A 17260-nucleotide genomic window follows, 5' to 3' on the forward strand; every position below is an offset into this window, starting at 1 on the left:
TTTTCAAAATCACCTGTTATTTCACAGCACACTAGAGAACATAATTATTATTTTAAAATGTCCATCCACAGATATTTAGGTCTCAACATACAAAATTCCACAAACAGCATCTATATAAATATACCCTGTGTGGTCCCAATAGTGATCACGGTTCTAGTATCCCTTTGCTACAGCTGCATCTGTTTCTGCCTTTCAATTTTTCCATTTGCCCTATTGCAACCAAGCTGTCCAGCTTCTTTAATTATGTCTTGCATCTCTCTCCAAACCTCATTTATGAGTTAGTCTTTTGGGCCAACCCTGTGAGAGTCTTGAAGTGGAACTCAGCAGTCTGGTTTAATAATTTTACAATGATAAGGAGATGAAGATATATCCATGAAGTGTGTTATAATTATAGGAAGCCAAAGGGACATCAACAGTGTGCCATGTGTCCAACTTAAATTACAACAGCTTTTACCTCCATTAAGAAGAAAGTCCCATTCTCAAATGCTGCACTATACAGGCAGTCCCCAGTTATCGGCAGTGGTTCCGTTCTCGGCAGGATGCTGATTGGCACCATAACTCTATTATCAGCACCTTATCGTGCCACAACTATACAAGCAGTCCCCGGGTTACAACGGGGGTTCCGTTCTCGAGACGTGTAGTAAGCTGAAAATCGTCGTAAGCCGGTACATCGTCAAAAATCCTAAGAAACCTTACTTTTAATGCTTTGGGTGCATTGAAAACTATGTGCGTAAACTGCATTCTTATTGCATTTTTTATCAAAAAACCTTTCAAATATTGATTATTTTGTATTTTTGGTGTCATATTTCATCTGCCAGATCAGACTTGTAGGCATTGTAACCCTGGAAATAATTTCTGATGAATATAATTGAAAAGCGCCTTAACTTCGGAATGTCGTAAGCCGAACCCGTCGTAACCCGGGGACTGCCTGTATTACCAGCATCTGATGGTGTCGATAACCGAAAATCGGCCCATTATGGCATCATAAATCGGCAATTTTATGGTGCTAGACAAGCACCATAAAACAAGATCGCCATTAACTGAGTCTGACGATAACCAGGGACTCCTGTACCTTATATCAATATTGAGAGAGACATTATTTTGTATGGCAATGATATTTAAATGTGGATGCATTTTTCTTAATGGTCGTCCAATGCATAAGAAAGGGCTTCAATAAAAATTTCACAGACCTAGCCAAATAAGTCACTGCTAGTATCGTGTAGCTGAACACAGTACTGAACTGTAGTATGCATATTACACTACAGTAAAACATGATATAGTACTGTAGTATACACTTCAATCTGGCAGATACATTTTAACAAACAATATCTTAACTGCTTGTCTTAAAAAGTGGAATTAGTATGCATCTTTATATACAAATGGATGACTTGCCATATAGTACACAGTGGTAAATGAATCTTGAATAATTAATTTGCATTTGTGCATACGGTTACTTTTGCTTCTAAGCAAGGGATGAACATATTCCTAATTACAGTATGGCAGTCCGATAGACAGCAGAAACATCTCCAACAAATACACTGTGCTCAGGAATAATATTCATTAATTCCTCTTCAGGGGAATATGACAAATTTGTAACTAATTTGTATTTTTCATAACTAACAAACCTGAGGTCTTAACATTAGGATTTACTAGCGCCAAGCTGGAAACCGGTGGAATTAAAATTAAACTTGTGAGATCCACGGACTATTGGCATCTATACCAGGTCACGGGGCATGTATACCCAGAATGCCCTTGGCGTCCCGTGACCCACCAGTTATATTTCTAACCCAGTTTAGACTGCTAGAGGGGCGGTTTGAGGTAGGCCTTTACCTGTTAAGACCTCAGGTTTGTTAGTTATGAAAAATGACATTGTTATGATACAATAAAGTTTCATACATACTACCTGGCAGACTATATACATAGCTATAGGACTCCGTCGTTCCCGACAGAATTTCAAATTTCGCGGCACTCGCTACAGGTAGGTCAGGTGATCTACCGCCTGCTCTGGGTGGCAGGGCTAGGAACTATTCCCGTTTTCTAATCATAATCTCTCTTCCACCTGTCTCCTGCGGGGAGGCTGGGTGGGTCTTCAATTGTATATATCTGCCAGGTAAGTATGTATGAAACTTTATTGTATCATAACAATGTCATTTTCATACATTCACTTACCTGTCAGATATATACATAGCTGATTGACACCCTTTGGTGGAGGGCAAGAGACAGCTAACTAACTGACAGACAGGTAAACAACATATGTTGTAGGGTATAAATAAACCTTAGTTCCTACCTTCTTAGATGGAAGACTTCGTGGCTACCGCCTAGGAGTCTGCTTCATCTCAAGAACCTTAGCGAGATAGTGATCTGTGGCCAAGAATTCTTGTGGATCTGTCGATGGGGTCTCTTCCACTTACTCGACAGAATCCTAAATGGCGTTTGTCAATGGGAGCACATCCGCTTATATGACAACACGCACTAATTTAAGGAGCACACAACCAATCCCGATCACTTATCCCGAACCCGTGTTAGTTCTAAGATTGCTAGAGTTATCCCCAAACTCCTTTGCAAACAACCACAAAACTCGAAAACAATACATACAAAAATAACAAATTTTTTGTACCCCTCTAATAGTCAGATGTCACAACTCGATCATAAACATACAAAACAAAAATTTTTGTCCCCTCATAGTCAATGTCACTCGATTTTTCAATAAAGAGAATGCCGCCGCCTGTGCGACAACTGACACTCCACCATCAACCGAAAACCCTAGAACACATCGACAAGAGGGTTACGTACCTAATTTTAAGGATTGGTGCTTTCTCCTTTACCCAGAACCGTCTGTGCTGACACAAACGGACCTAACGAAAAGCATTTATCATACGTAACTCGTACGTCTTTTAAATAAATGGGGTATGCAAACACAGAGTTGCATCTCCAATAAGTTGTATCCAAAATGTTCTTTAGTGACATATTTCTTTGGAACGCCACCGAGGTTGCGATTGCTCTAACCTTCGTGGGCTCCCACTCTTAGGAGATTAAACGAATCATCTGGACACTTTTTTTATGAGCTTCTGTGATAAACACTTCTCACAAAGAAGCTAATGCGTTCTTAGACATTGCTCTCTTGGGGTTCTTTCACTGAGGCACCAAAGACTTTTCTGCGAACCCCCCAACCTGCTTCTTCCTGTCCAGATAAAACTTTAGAGCTCTAACTGGGCACAGGGATCTTTCTGCCTCTCTGCCCACCAAGCTAGAAAGTCCTTTAACTTCGAAACTCCTGGGCCAGGGATTCGAAGGGTTTTCATTTTTGGCCAGAAAAAGGGACTGAAATGAACAAATTGCTGAGGTCTCCTTTGAAGCCAACTCTTGATTCAAGGGCGTGCAACTCACTGATTCTTTTTGCGTTGCAAGAGACATCAGAAACAAACACTTTCTCGTGATATTACGGAACGAAGCAGTGTGAAGTGGTTCGAATTCATCTGATGAAAGAAATTTAAGAACCACATCTAGTTCCAGCTTGGAACCTTAGGTTCGCGTGATTTAGATGTTTCGAATGAACGAATGAGGTCGTTGCAAATCCTTGTCATTCGTTAGATCTAATCCTCTGTTTCTAAAGACTGCTGAGAGCATACTCCTGTACCCCTTAATAGTTGGTACCGAGAGATGCGACTCCTGTCTAAGAAACAGAAGGAAATCTGCAATTTCGGTCACAGAGGTACTGGAAGAGGACAGCTTCTCTTCGACCTACACCAGTTTCTGAAAACTTCCCACTTCGATTGGTACACTCGTCTCGTAGATGATCTGCGGGCTCTAGCAATTGCATTTTGCTGCCTGGCGAGAAAACCCTCTCGCTCTGACGAGTCTTTCGATAGTCGAAAGGCAGTCAGAGCAAGAGCGGGTAGATTTTGATGGTACCTCTCGAAGTGGGGTTGTTTGAGCAGATCTATTCTGTTTGGAAGAGATCTGGGGAAGTCCACTGTCCATTCCATCACCTCTGTGAACCAGATTTGAGCTGGCCAAAAACGGAGCGATCAGAGTTCATCTTGGTTCCTTCGGATGCCACGAATTTCTGACTACTTCCCCCAGAATCTTGAACGGGGGGAAACGCGTAAACGTCTATTCCTGACCAAGTCCAGGAGAAAGGCGTCTGTTGCATAGCTCGGGGATCCTCCACCAGGCACAAAAATGTATCTATCCTTTTGGAGAGGAATGTGGCGAAAAGATCTATTTGAGGCTTCCCCCAAAGGCGCCACAGGCTCTGACAGACTTCTGAGTGGAGTGTCCACTCTGTGGGAAGGACCTGGAATCTCCTGCTCAGTCTGTCCCGCTCTCACATTCCTCTCCCCTTGAACAAACCTTGTTAGAAGAATTACCTTCCTTTGGTTCGCCCAAATCAGTAGATCCCGTGCCAGCTCGTACAGAGCAAAAGAGTGCGTCCCTCCTTGCTTCTTGACAGCCAGAAGCTGTCGTATTGTCCGAATTTATCTGCACGACTTGCCTCTGACTAAGTGTTCGAAGCTCTTTAGCGCCAGGTGTATTGCTAAGCTCTTTGCAATTTATGTGCCATGACACCTGTTCTGCCGACCAGGTGCCTGACACTTCTCTGGGTCCCAATGTTGCACCCCAGCCCGCCTCCGAGGCGTCTGAAAAACAATGTCAGGCTTGGGTTCCGTACCTGCAGGGACACTCCTTTGTTTTCCTTTAGTGGAAGCAACCACCACTTCAAATGGTGTTTTATTTCTTCCGATATTGGAAACGTATCCGATAGCTGACCGTCTTCCAACTCCAACTTCTTCTTAGGAAGAACTGAAGCGGTCGAAGATGTAATCTCCCTAGAGAAAGAACTGTTCGAGCGAGGAAAGGGTTCCCAGAAGGCTCAGCCATTCCCTCGCCGAAGTGCGCTCTTTCCCTAGAAAGTTCGATACTGTGGCACAGCCTTTCTTTAGTCTCTCTTGCGATGGAAAAAGCTCGAAAACCCCGAGAATCCATCTGAATCCCCAGATAAACCACGTTCTGGCTGGGGATCATCTGAGACTTCTCGAGTTCACGATCAGTCCCAAAGACTTGTCAACTCCAGGTTGTTATTAACAGGTCCTCCAAACACTGCTTTGGACCTGGCTCTGATGAGCCAGTCGTCCAGGTACATTGAGACATTTATCCCTTTCAAGTGTAGGTGTCTCGCTACATTTTTCATCACGTCTGTGAAGACTTGAGGAGCCGTGGACAGGCCGAAACACAGGGCCCTGAACTGATAATTTCTGCCTTCGAACATAAATCGAAGGTACTTCCCTCGACGAATGGTGGATCGGGAGTGGAAGTATGCGTCCTGAAGGTCTATGGACACCATCCAATCCCCTTGCCGTAGTGCTGCAAGGACTGAGGCAGACGTTCCATGCTGAACTTCTGTTGATCGACAAATTTGTTCAGCGCACTTACGTCCAGTACCGGTCTCCATCCTCCCGAGGCTTTTGTTTACAAGAAAAAACAAGCGGTTGTAAAACCCCGGGGAGTTGCAATCCAGTACAAGTTCTATTGCTCTTTTCTCCCACATCTGTTCCACCATTTGACGAAGAGTGTCCGTCATCATCTGGTCCCTGTATCTGGCGGACAATTCCCTCGGAGATGTTGTCAAGGGAGGAATGTCCTTGAATGGGATGCGATACCCCTTCTGATGATCGACATCGTCCAAGTGTTGGCTCCTAAGTCTTCCCAGGCTTTCGCAAAATACTGTAGCCTGGCTCCTACGGGTGTCTGGAGGACAGAACTCTCATTTCCCTTTCCTAAAAGCACGGAAGGAAGACCTGCCCCTCTTATCAGTTTGACTCCTTCTGGGCGATCGTTCTAGTTGGAAGACCTCCTCGAAAGGGCTGTTTCTGAGCTGGGAGAGCCACTTTCTTCCTCTTCACTAGCCCACAGGCCTACTCTTCCTTGATGATTGTCTAAGAGATCCTGGGTGGCCTTTTCCGTCAGAGAATGCGCGATGTCCTTCACCTGTGATGGAAAAAAGGTGTTCAGAGGAGGCGCAAACAATAAGGCGGCTCTCTGCGAATGCGAGACGGCCTTTGTGAGGAAAGCACTGTGCACCGCTCTTTTCTTTAACACTCCTGCACCATATAGCGAGCATACCTCAGCTGATCCATCTGAACAGCCTTATCAATGCAGGCTAGGATACAATTCAGGGTTTCTGGGTCGAGTTGTTCATTTTCTTGAGATTTCTTGGCCAGAACCCCAAGGGACCAATCTAAGAAGTTAAAAACTTCTAGGGTGTGAAATAGACCCTTGATGAGGTGGTCCGTTTCCGAAAGCCCCCATGTAACCTTTGCTGCATTCAAGGCGTGCCTTCTAGACGAATCCACCAAACTCGAGAAATCTGATTCGGCTGAAACGGACAGAGACAATCCCATATCCTCTCCCGTTTCGTACCAAATTCCTCTCCTTCCTGTAAGTTTGGCGGGAGGCATACAAATACCGTCCTTCCTAACTCCTTCTTCTTCTTGAACAGGATCAAGAGATTGTAGCGCTCTCCTCATAGAAATGGCAGGCTTCATTTTAAGGAAAAGAGGAAGACTTGAGTGTTTTCGTGCTCGAAAAACTGCGAACGTGGAGAAGGGGGAGCAGCTGGTGTCAAAGAGTCTCCATATTCCTCCAACAGAAGGGACGAAAGGACTTTATAATTAGAAGATCCTTCCTCATTTCATCCTCCGATGCATCTTCTGGGTTAAGAGGCTCGGAAGGAGAAGGCTCTCCTTTCTACTGACTCTTCTCTTACTCTCTTCCGAGTGTCAGGTTTCATACGAGGAATGCGGCTGGTGTACAGCAGGAGTATCTCGCCTGGGAGGAGTAGCGTGCTTGGGATCCTCCTGGCGCCTGGCAGGCGCAAAGCGCCTCGAATACTCCTGGCTTTCAGCAGGCGCCTGGCGTCTGGCAGGCGCATTTTCATCAGGCGCCTGGCGCCTGGCAGGCGCATTTTCATCAGGCGCCTGGCGCCTCGCAGCGCAAAGCGCCGTACGAAGTACTCCTCTGGCTTTCAGCAGGCTTCGCCTGGCGCCTCGTATGGCCGGCATTGTTCGTTCAATAATACTCCTGGCGCGTGGTAGGAGTATTAATTTCCGCATATTCCTGGCGCCTGGAGGAGTATAGCTTCGTGCTCCTGGCCTGGGAGGAGTATGGCCTTTTAGGCGCATTTTTGTTCAGATACTCCTGCGTTTTTTAGAGTCTTAGAATCCGAATACCTCCTGGCTCCGATTGATATAACGCCTTATTCAAGATGTTTAATGTCTTGGCTCGGTTGGCGCCTACTCAGTTTGACATGGTTGGGCCCTAGCTTGACAGGATTTGCTCCTTTACCTACTTCTCGCCTGCCTAGCGCACCGCCCCCCCCAGAGATGGCCGCCTGTGCGACAACTCCCCTGAAGGATGCGTCGCGCCTGGCAGGAGATAGTTCTTTAGATCTTTTAATAGGAAGCCTATCATCCTTCTTACGAGTAGGCTCCTTATAACGAGTTCCTGCTAGCAAGGCTAATTGCTCTTGCAAATTCTTCAAAATTTTCTTGGTTGAGGAATCTTCCGAATCAGGAGAGGGAGATCTGTAAGGCGCTCTAGGATCTCCTCTAGTCCCAGAGTCTGACTGTATTCTCGCCCTCTTTTACTACCGAAGGAGCTCTCCTTCCGAGAAGCGCTCGGGACTCGAATTGATCTCATGTCAGCAGGCGCCTGGCGCCTGGCAGGCTCTTGCATACTCCTCTTCAAAGGTACGGGAAAGATTCGACTCCTTCCACCCTCTTCTCGGAGAAGGCGAACTCGACGACGAAAAGCACTCTCGTAGACCCTCTTATAGCGGTCTTTAGCAGTCGATACGATCGATTCTGCCGAAGGGACGCCTGATCGTTGGGGATTCTCCACAACCCCCGTACGGCTTTCGACTTTCCTTCTCCTCGGGCCAGGGAGCTTGGAAGAGGTCTAGGCCTGGGAGCGTCGCAGAGACGACCAGACGCCCCCTCCACTACACTGGGGACACTAATATCACTTGCCACATTCACTTTTCCTTACCTTCCAATGCCGCGACCTTTTCCTGCATTTTCTGAAGGGAAGCTCTAAGTTCTGCTATTTCCGAAGCCGAACTAGAGGGATTAGCCATTGTGAACGGGCTGAAACAGAATGGTCATTATCATCATAGGAAGAAGCTACAGAGCTAGAAAGTAAATCATGAGAGGCAGACCTCTATGTTTTCTTCCTTCTCTCTATCTCTCTCTAACTTCTTCAGTAAGAAGTTAGATTCTTCCACTCTTGTGCACTCAGATTCTCACACTCATTACACGTATTTCTCAATTGAACATTCAACCATTCTACACCCTCTACAACTAGTGTGAGGATCTACCGAAGCTTTCGGAATCCTCACCTTACAGCCCTCATTCACACACTCTGAAAACTAACACTAGAATCAGACATATTCACAAAATCCAAAAACCAAGTCCAAAAAACAGTCCACGATAGCGAATGCCAAACAACGATCCAAGTACGTCACCAAATATCAGCGAGAGATGATCAAAAAGCTTTGCGAAAAACGAAATCAGTCAGGAGGAAGAAGTAACAACAATGTTGATACAGCCGGCGACAGAGAGATTATGATAGAAAACGGAATAGTTCTAGCCCTGCCCACCCAGAGCAGGGCGGTAGATCACCTGACTACCTGTAGCGAGTGCCGCGAAATTTGAAATTCTGTCGGGAACGACGACGAGTCTATAGCTATGTATATATCTGACAGGTAAGTTGAATGTATGAAAATACAAATTAGTTACAAATTTGTATTTGTTTTATACAGAACAAACCTTTGTCTTAAACATTTAGGATAGACTTACTTATTGAGGGGAGGTAAGTCTCTATAACTTGCTGGACCTGGGAAGTTTTTTGGGCCAACCTTTTTATCCATTAAGAGAATGGACAATGAACCTAGAACCAAAGATATAAGCGAATCTATTGGTTTCCCTCACTGGGTGCTGATACCATTCTATGGTTTACACATTATGGGAGAACAGAGAACCTTCCCTTCTCATAAACCACTCTTGTCCCTTGCATCTGGATCCACCCTCACCTGTCTCTTCCTTATTACCGAGAGGAGTGTGTTGCTACTGAAAAATATACTATACCCTAAGATAACTTTACAGTATGGCTGACCACCTCACCTGCATCTAGTCCGTTCCAGCATATGATGGTACTCTCCTTCATACTGCCCGTAGGTAAAGGAGTAGAAAAAAGAAAAGTAGTAAAAAAGAAAAAAAGAGGGACCCTCATCCCATTCATTCTACTTTCATACCTTCATCTTAGAATAGACACAAACAGACCCGCCAGGGGTACTGGATGAGCTATATCACTTGTTGGGCCGCCACCACTGGACCCAAGGAAAAAGTGTCCTAGGATCTATGGGCAATGTCTTTTAAATAAAATGAAGTGAAAGTTGTTTGCCGTTTCCAAACACCAGCTTTCAGAATTCTCTCCACAGACATATTCTTCTTAAATGCCAAAGAAGCGCTCAAGCCTCTGATGTCATGAGCTCTAGCCCTCTCCTGGCTATTTGACCCCCTGTCTTCTGTCATGTAGGCATTCCTGATCATCTCCTTTAGCCAAAACAATATTGTATTCCTGAACACTTCCTTCTTGTTCCATCCTGTATACTTACGAACAACCTCCGGCACCCCGGCCTGAGGTGCCTTGTCCTTCTTAAGTACTCTCTTATTACCCTGACGGGGCACATAAGCATCTCATCTTTGTCATTGTCTACAAAGTCTACCAAGGAAGGTATGGAAAAGGAGTCGAATCTGCCGTCTGTTATTGCTGGGTTTTGAGTCTTGGCCACGAATTCTGGAACAAACTCGAATACCATTGGCTTCCAACCTCTCGAGTGCTTTACGATATATGACAGGCCATGTAGCTCCCCCACCCTTTTGGTTGAAGCTAGGGCCAATAAGAAGACTGTCTTCAGGGTCAGGCTCCTATCTGTGGACTGCCTTAGTGGTTCATAGGGGGGTTTTGTCAGACTACTCAGTACCATGGTCAGATCCCAATCTGGGGCTTTTAGTTCCTTTGGCGGACATGACTGTTCAAAGCTCTTCATCAGCATGGCCAACTCCCATGAAGACGAAATGTCCACACCTTTCATTCGTAAGACTAAGGCTAGAGCAACCCTGTACCCCTTCACTGCAGATACAGACATATGCCTTTCTGTCCTGAGATATACCAGAAAGTCTGCTAACTGCTGAATAGTGGTACCGAGTGGAGACAAGTTCCCTCTACAACACCAATCACAGTATGCCGACCACTTCCCTTGGTATACTGCCGCAGATGACTTCCTGATATTTCCTGCCATCTGAGTTGCTGCTTTTTGCGAAAACCGTCTCGCTCGGAGGAGATATTTGACAGTCTCCACCCGTGAAGCGATAGGGACTTCACCGACTGGTGTTACCCCTCCATGTGCGGCCGACATAGTAGGTTGCTTCATAGTGGTAACTCTCTTGGCACGTCTATTAGGAGTCCCAGCAGGTCCGGAAACCGTTCTGCCTTTGGCCATAAAGGAGCTACCAGAGTCATTTTGAGGTTCTGAGACTGCATTACCCTGTTCAGAACCTGACGGATTAGACAAAATGGAGGAAATGCGTACACTTCCAGATTGTCCCAAGGGCGTTGTAGCGCATCTTCTGCTACTGCCTCTACGTCTGGGACTACGAACAATACACTTCCAACTTTTTGTTGTAACTGGTTGCAAATAGGTCTATGATCGGCCTTTCCCACAACATGAGCATCCTGTCCACTACCTGTTGGTGCAAGGACCACTCCGTTCCCAGTATCTGATCCCTGCAGCTCAACTTGTTGGCCACTATGTTTCTTTTTCCCGGAATATATCTGGCCCTGATGTCTACTAGGTTCTCTACAGCCCACTGATGAAGTTGAACTGTCATCACATGTAACTGCCGAGAAACTAGGCCTCCTTGTTTGTTTTTTACAAGCTACTACTGTGGTGTTGTCTGACATCAATACCACTGAATGTCCCTTCGCTCTCTCCTGAATTCCTGTAGAGCTAGAAACGCTGCTTTTAACTCCAGCACGTTTATATGGAGTTCTCTGTCCTCGCAACTCCATTTTGCTGACACCATCAACTCCTCCATATGGGCTCCCCAACCTTCTAGTGAAGCATCTGAGAACAGCAAGAGGTCCAGGGAGGGTTGTTGAAGGGGGACACCCACTGTCAGATTGTCGTCGTTCACCTACCACAGCAAGTCTTTCCTCACTTCTGCTGGCAAGGGAATTTGCTCGTACGGGTGATCTACTATTGGTGACCAAAACTCATTCATCCTCCATTGTCGAGATCGAAGGTGTAGCCTCTCTTGTGGTACTAGCTTCTTCAAGGAAGTTAGGATTCCCAGTACTACCTGCCACTGCCTTGCTGGCTGTGTTTGTTTTCCCAGAAAGGCATTCACCACTTGTTTGCATTTCTCTATTCTCTGGTCTGTCGGGAATACTTTGGCTTTTATTGTGTCTATAACCATTCCCAGATACTCCAAATGTTGTCTTGGATCCAACTGCGACTTCTCCTGATTTATCACAATACCTAGACTGTGACAAAACTGCAGGAGGGTCACCCTGTCCCTGAGTAATTTCTCTCTGGACTTTGCTATCACCAGCCAATCGTCTAGATATCTTATTAGCCTGATCCCCTGAGCATGCGCCCATGTCGACACGAGAGTGAACACTCTTGTAAAAACTTGAGGAGACATTGTCAGTCCGAAGCACAGGACTTTGAACTCGAAACCTTTCTCTGCAAGACTGAAACGGAGAAATTTCCTTGAAGACTGATGGACTGGTATCTGAAAGTATGCGTCCTTCAGATAGATTGTCAGCATAAAGTCCTTGATCCTGACTGCTTGTAGAACCGTTTTTGGAGTTTCCATTTTGAAACTGGTTTTTCTTATAAACAGATTCAATGTTGACAGGTCTATTACTGTCCTCCACTCCCCGTTGGCTTTGGGTACCAGGAAAATCCTGCTGTAAAAGCCCTTTGACGGAATGGATACTTGTTCCACAGCCCCTTTTTCCATCGTCTTCTTCACTTCCTCTTGCAGAATAATGGCCTTCTGAGATTCCTGAGCATAAGCGAGGTGAGGTAATGGCTGTTCTGTCAGGGGTGGGGTTACCTTGAACGGAATCAAATACCCAACCCTGAGAACATCCACCACCCACTGCTCTGCTCCCAGTTCCTGCCACACCTTCCAGTGTGGCCGAGTGATGAGAGGCGCCCATCCTATCTTCTTGAGCCTCTCCCTCTTCCCTTAATCCCCCTTCCTCTGTTGTTTCTATTGTGAAAGGGCCGATGAACTAACCTCTTTGGGGAAGAGGGTCTCGTTGCTCTATTAGGGATGTTTCAGTCTTCTTCCGAGGTATTTGCTGCTGCCTTACCTCCATAGAGGTAGCTTGACTGTTAGACGTTTTCCTAACTGCCTGCTGTACCAATCTATCGTTAGTGTCCATCCTTCTTCTATCCATAGCCTCTTCCAGCATGACCTCTGGCAACAGCAATTGCGACTCCAAGATATCCCCATTCCTCATCGCTAACGGGGAATCCAAATCAACAGTGCGGCTTAGTCTAGCCAATGCTGCATCTCTCCTCATTAACAGGATATTTGCCCAAACATTGGCACTTAAATTTGTCAAGTACGCTTTCGTTTATCATAGAAAATACTATAATATAGTACGTACAATATAAGATTACATGTTCAACATCATTTGCCAATCATAATGGATCTTCTATTCTCAATATATTTAGTGTACTAGAAAGGCACCTACAATCATCCTGTTGGTAACAATCTGAATCTTACCGGAATGTAAATAACCCAAAATGAACAAAAATTAATTTTAGTAATGTTAGAGGTTTCACATAAAATGGCAAGGGGGCACATACCTTTCCCAATATAGGTAGCTCAACAGATCCCCAGGTATCTGCCATCCAATGGACTAGTCCTGAAGCAAAATCTGCGGTAACGATTCCTGCTAAAGCAACCACAAATATGGATGTGATCTTTTCGAGTTGAAAATGAACGCCCATGTAGTAAAAGTTAACCATCATCAGTGTTATACAAAAGAAAATACACACTATTTCTTGCATTCGTTTGCCTGAAAAAGAAGGAAAGCGTGTAAGTTCTTAATTGTAAAAAGAATAATTTTTTTTTAAACTAAACCTGTTAGTTAATTAACATCTAAAAGAAGTCACTGAATTCTTAGGCACATAACTGATACCTGTCTAAACATTATTGACATTCATAAAAAAGACTATTAAAGTATTTCAAATCTGTGAATAATACAGTTGCATACAGAACCTTCAATTTACCTAACCCTGTTAATTGTTATTATGTTTTATGGCTACAGATCAATAATTTTGGGTTCATTCAATGCTCAACAAATGCCTTAATGGGGAAAGCAAGCTCACTCATGCTTCCTTCTGCAAATAAATAAGAGAAGAGTAATATGCTCTCAATCTTGGTGCTCAGTGAAACCGACCATATATGTAAACATACATAAGTGTAGGTTATGAGACCCTGTTTTTATAAAAACCCTAGATGGCTTGTGTTCAATAACATGTAGAAACTTCATTACCCTAAAGGGAATCATTAGCCTAGAAAGCTCTTGCACATTGTTGTGGGTCACACATGGCCCCATTACCTTTTGCAAGACTTCTTTACTTTAAGTTAGAAGAGTCTTATATTTAGAAGGTGAAAATATACACAAAATATTAGTGCCATAATAAAATATGCTCATCTTCTAAACTGGACACCCATGTTCTCTGGATAAATCATCAAAAACTGCCTTCTTATGAAGGAAGCAATATTATAGACACTACTTAATTACAGTAACCCTAAAACAATAACAAGAGTCTTGGATACAAAACCAAGCTTCAAATATATATTACATGATGACCCAATGTGGATGAAGGATTCCTGAGGCAAGTTTATGCACATTTTTTTACCTCAATTCACTCACTATCAACAAGCGAACATGAACAGTCTCCTTACAAAAATACTTATACAACCTACCCTATCAGGGAGGTTGAAGAAAACTTGAATGAGTTGGTACCAAACACATAGGGCCAATAGGATTATTGCTGAATTATTAAAATTGCTTAACTGGACAAGAAAAAAAAATCTGGTCTCACAGACTGATATGGGCCCTGAGTGATGTTGCCAGGACTTTACCAAAGCATGACCAAATTAACTGACAAGCCTCACAAAACTCAATATGTGACAGTATAGTATTACTGGCACTAGACAAACCAGTTCAAAATGAAAAAAAGGCTAGTATTGTATTTAACTGGAAGTATAACAACATTATTGTGGAACAGTCTCCCTAAGGATGTTTTGTGCAATTGGAACTTTAAAAGTTCAGGCAAAGCTGCAATTACTATCCTAATGCTATTTCCATGCACTTTACAAAATTTAATGATTTATTTTATCTTTTTAATAAATGAGATCTCTTTCTGCATTTCCCTTTACCTTCTCTTACTTCCTAATGAACACCATTTCCATTGGAAACCTGAATTTCAAATCAATGGTCACTGTAAGCTAGTTCCATATGAATAGGGTTCATTTTCTGAATAATAATAATAATATATATAAAAAATAATAATTTTATATCATGGAAGTGTGAGAGGATACAGTCCCAACTGCATAACAAACATACTGTACTGTACATGATTTAAGCATGATTTATTTCAGGGAGAGGTGTCAGCATTATTTACCACTGATAATATGATGGAATATAGCTCTTAAATCATTCATTCATTCTCAATTTACTACTAACATTTTCCATGAAAAAATCTTTGGACACTTCTTTAATACCAAGGAACAGTAGATATAGCATGGGTACGTAGCCTCAAATTTATATTCCTGGAGAATGAACTCTTCACTGAGTCAACATCCAAATAGGACAAAATCCCACTCACACCATCCCTTCACAAATGGGCATGAGGCATGACCTTTATGACTCCGTCACTGAATTGCAAAACAGAAGCCAATTTCTGGTTTAAAAGTGAACTGCTTTACACAGGAGTCACACAGAATAAACTAGCCATCAATAAACAATTTACAGTATTGTTTATCCCATGGCCAAGATGAAAATAGGTCATTTACTCAAAACAGACGTATGAAAGTGATGTAATTCACTGCATGTCAAAAGTGGTCTACAATCCATTTTATCATCAACCATCACCCAAGTCCCCAAACTATTCAAGAAAAACTGGAAGTTGAATGGTAGCATGTCTGAAACCCAAATGGCCACACGAGTTCTAAATAGTTAATGAATGATAGTCTTCCATATTTCAAACACATAATCATTAATTGGAAGAAAGAAAGAAAAAAAAACTGGGTACTTATACTACCCTCTTTTAACTAACTCTTAGAAGATATTATATAATAAATAAGTGTTAAATATAAGTATTAAATATAATTATTACACTGTATTAGAATCCACCATATTTCAAGACACACATAACTAGTTAATACCAGTCTGGGTACTCATCCTATCTTATTTTATCTTTGGAAGATAAATAATGAATAAGTATAAAAAATATGTGTTAAATATAATTAATAAGTATTAAAATACTTCTTTTAGTTTTCTCAAAGCTAAATTACCAAAGGGACTGTACCTGACATACTGTAAACTTAAAGAAATAACTAAACACTCATAATTATCAAATATTAGTATTCCTAGTCCTTTTGACATTAATGCAGCTTGTAAACTTATGAACCATAATTGGAAAAGAAAATGATGGAGAAATACAGTACTGTATATGTAATACCTATGCACTAAAATATGTAAAATATAGTTACTGTATACAATGCTACATTCTTTAGGCTTAAGAACTTCTAAGTCATATTCTCAAGTACAGTTCTGTTTTCTTCTTGTCCTTTGGACATTCTGTTATTTTCCTGAAGGTCTGTTTATGAGGTGAATATTAGTTCATACAATGCATGTTCATAATGAATAACAAATAAAATTACATTTCTTTAGGATTAAAAAAGATCATCAGAATTCTAAAACAATATAAGAACTTCACCAATAAAACACTCCTAATGGAAGACTCATGACATGTACTTTGTATGTGAATGGCATCTGATATGGGTGGAGGTGAATTTTATGAATATTTATGAATGAATGAATCATTGAATTTAAGTTGTTTGATTATGTCTACTGTAATTATATTTCATACTGAATTTCAGGAGAATGCTTGAATTCATATTATTCTGCTTATATCGAATCTTGAGCAAATGTTATGATTCAGAATATGAATAATATCTATCCACCTGTGTGCACCATACCTATACTCCACCTACACCAAAAACAAGTTTTTTGCTGGCTTAACTTTCGTATTTACTGACTACGAAAAGAAACAATAGGAAGAGAGATAGTTAAATCTTATGTGAAAATATGAATGGAAAGATAACAGATATATGAGTGACATCCTCTTCTAGTGCCAAGCTTTTTACCTATTTGGGAACTTTTGATCTTGAACAAACACTATCTAATGCAAGATTTATCGTCAAGGTTCACATTCAGATTCACAAAACTTAATTAGGGGTAAATATGTATCATCACTGCGCTAATAATGAATGGGAGGAACCAGCTCAAGCTAGTATATTCGAGTAGTAAGCCTTCTCTGTCCTTTGAACGGGTGACCTATTCAATGGTCTTGTTTCCAGTATTAAAGAAATTTCTTAAAAATAGTCACTGAAGAAAAAAAAAAAAACTAGTAATAAAACACTGAACAATCCTTATTTGGGCTTTAATGTTTTCCGCGATTCCAGATTGTGCTAAATTTTCATTGTACACCACCTCTTGATCAATACTTGTACACCAGTGAATCACGTCTGCATTTCAATGTAAATAATTGAAAAAGTTATTGTTAATCACGTGAGAAATCATATTACCAGAAAAAGCCAGTTTTTTCTTTAACAAAAGGGCACAAAGCACTGAAGTCATCGACAAAACAAGAGAAAAAAAATCACCTTGTCACTAATCTCGTATTCTACTTCTTTTCAGCAGCAAATCTAGGTTATCACACGGCAAATTAGCCCTTTTTAACGTACAATACCCACGAGTCTTTATTAACAAATTATTTCAACGACAGTATTCTCACATTTTGTTATTATTCACATCTTTCTCTTCCGAACATTAGACATACGCCACGCACAGCCTGTCGGGGGACGATCACTTGAATGGGCGG

At 42.4% G+C, this 17260-nt stretch overlaps 1 protein-coding gene across 1 annotated transcript in view; it reads right to left on the reverse strand.

Annotated features, from left to right (window-relative positions):
- The window catches only part of LOC135206236 (plasmanylethanolamine desaturase 1-like), a 45174-nt gene that overhangs the window by 26928 nt on the left and 986 nt on the right, over positions 1-17260 (reverse strand). Inside the window, exon 2 of the mRNA XM_064237610.1 lies at positions 12947-13158. Coding sequence (XP_064093680.1) covers positions 12947-13158 — 212 coding nt within the window. The remainder of the gene's footprint in view (positions 1-12946; positions 13159-17260) is intronic.

This window comes from Macrobrachium nipponense, chromosome 29 (genome assembly GCF_015104395.2).
Source record: "Macrobrachium nipponense isolate FS-2020 chromosome 29, ASM1510439v2, whole genome shotgun sequence".
NCBI classification, from domain to species: Eukaryota; Metazoa; Arthropoda; class Malacostraca; order Decapoda; family Palaemonidae; genus Macrobrachium; species Macrobrachium nipponense.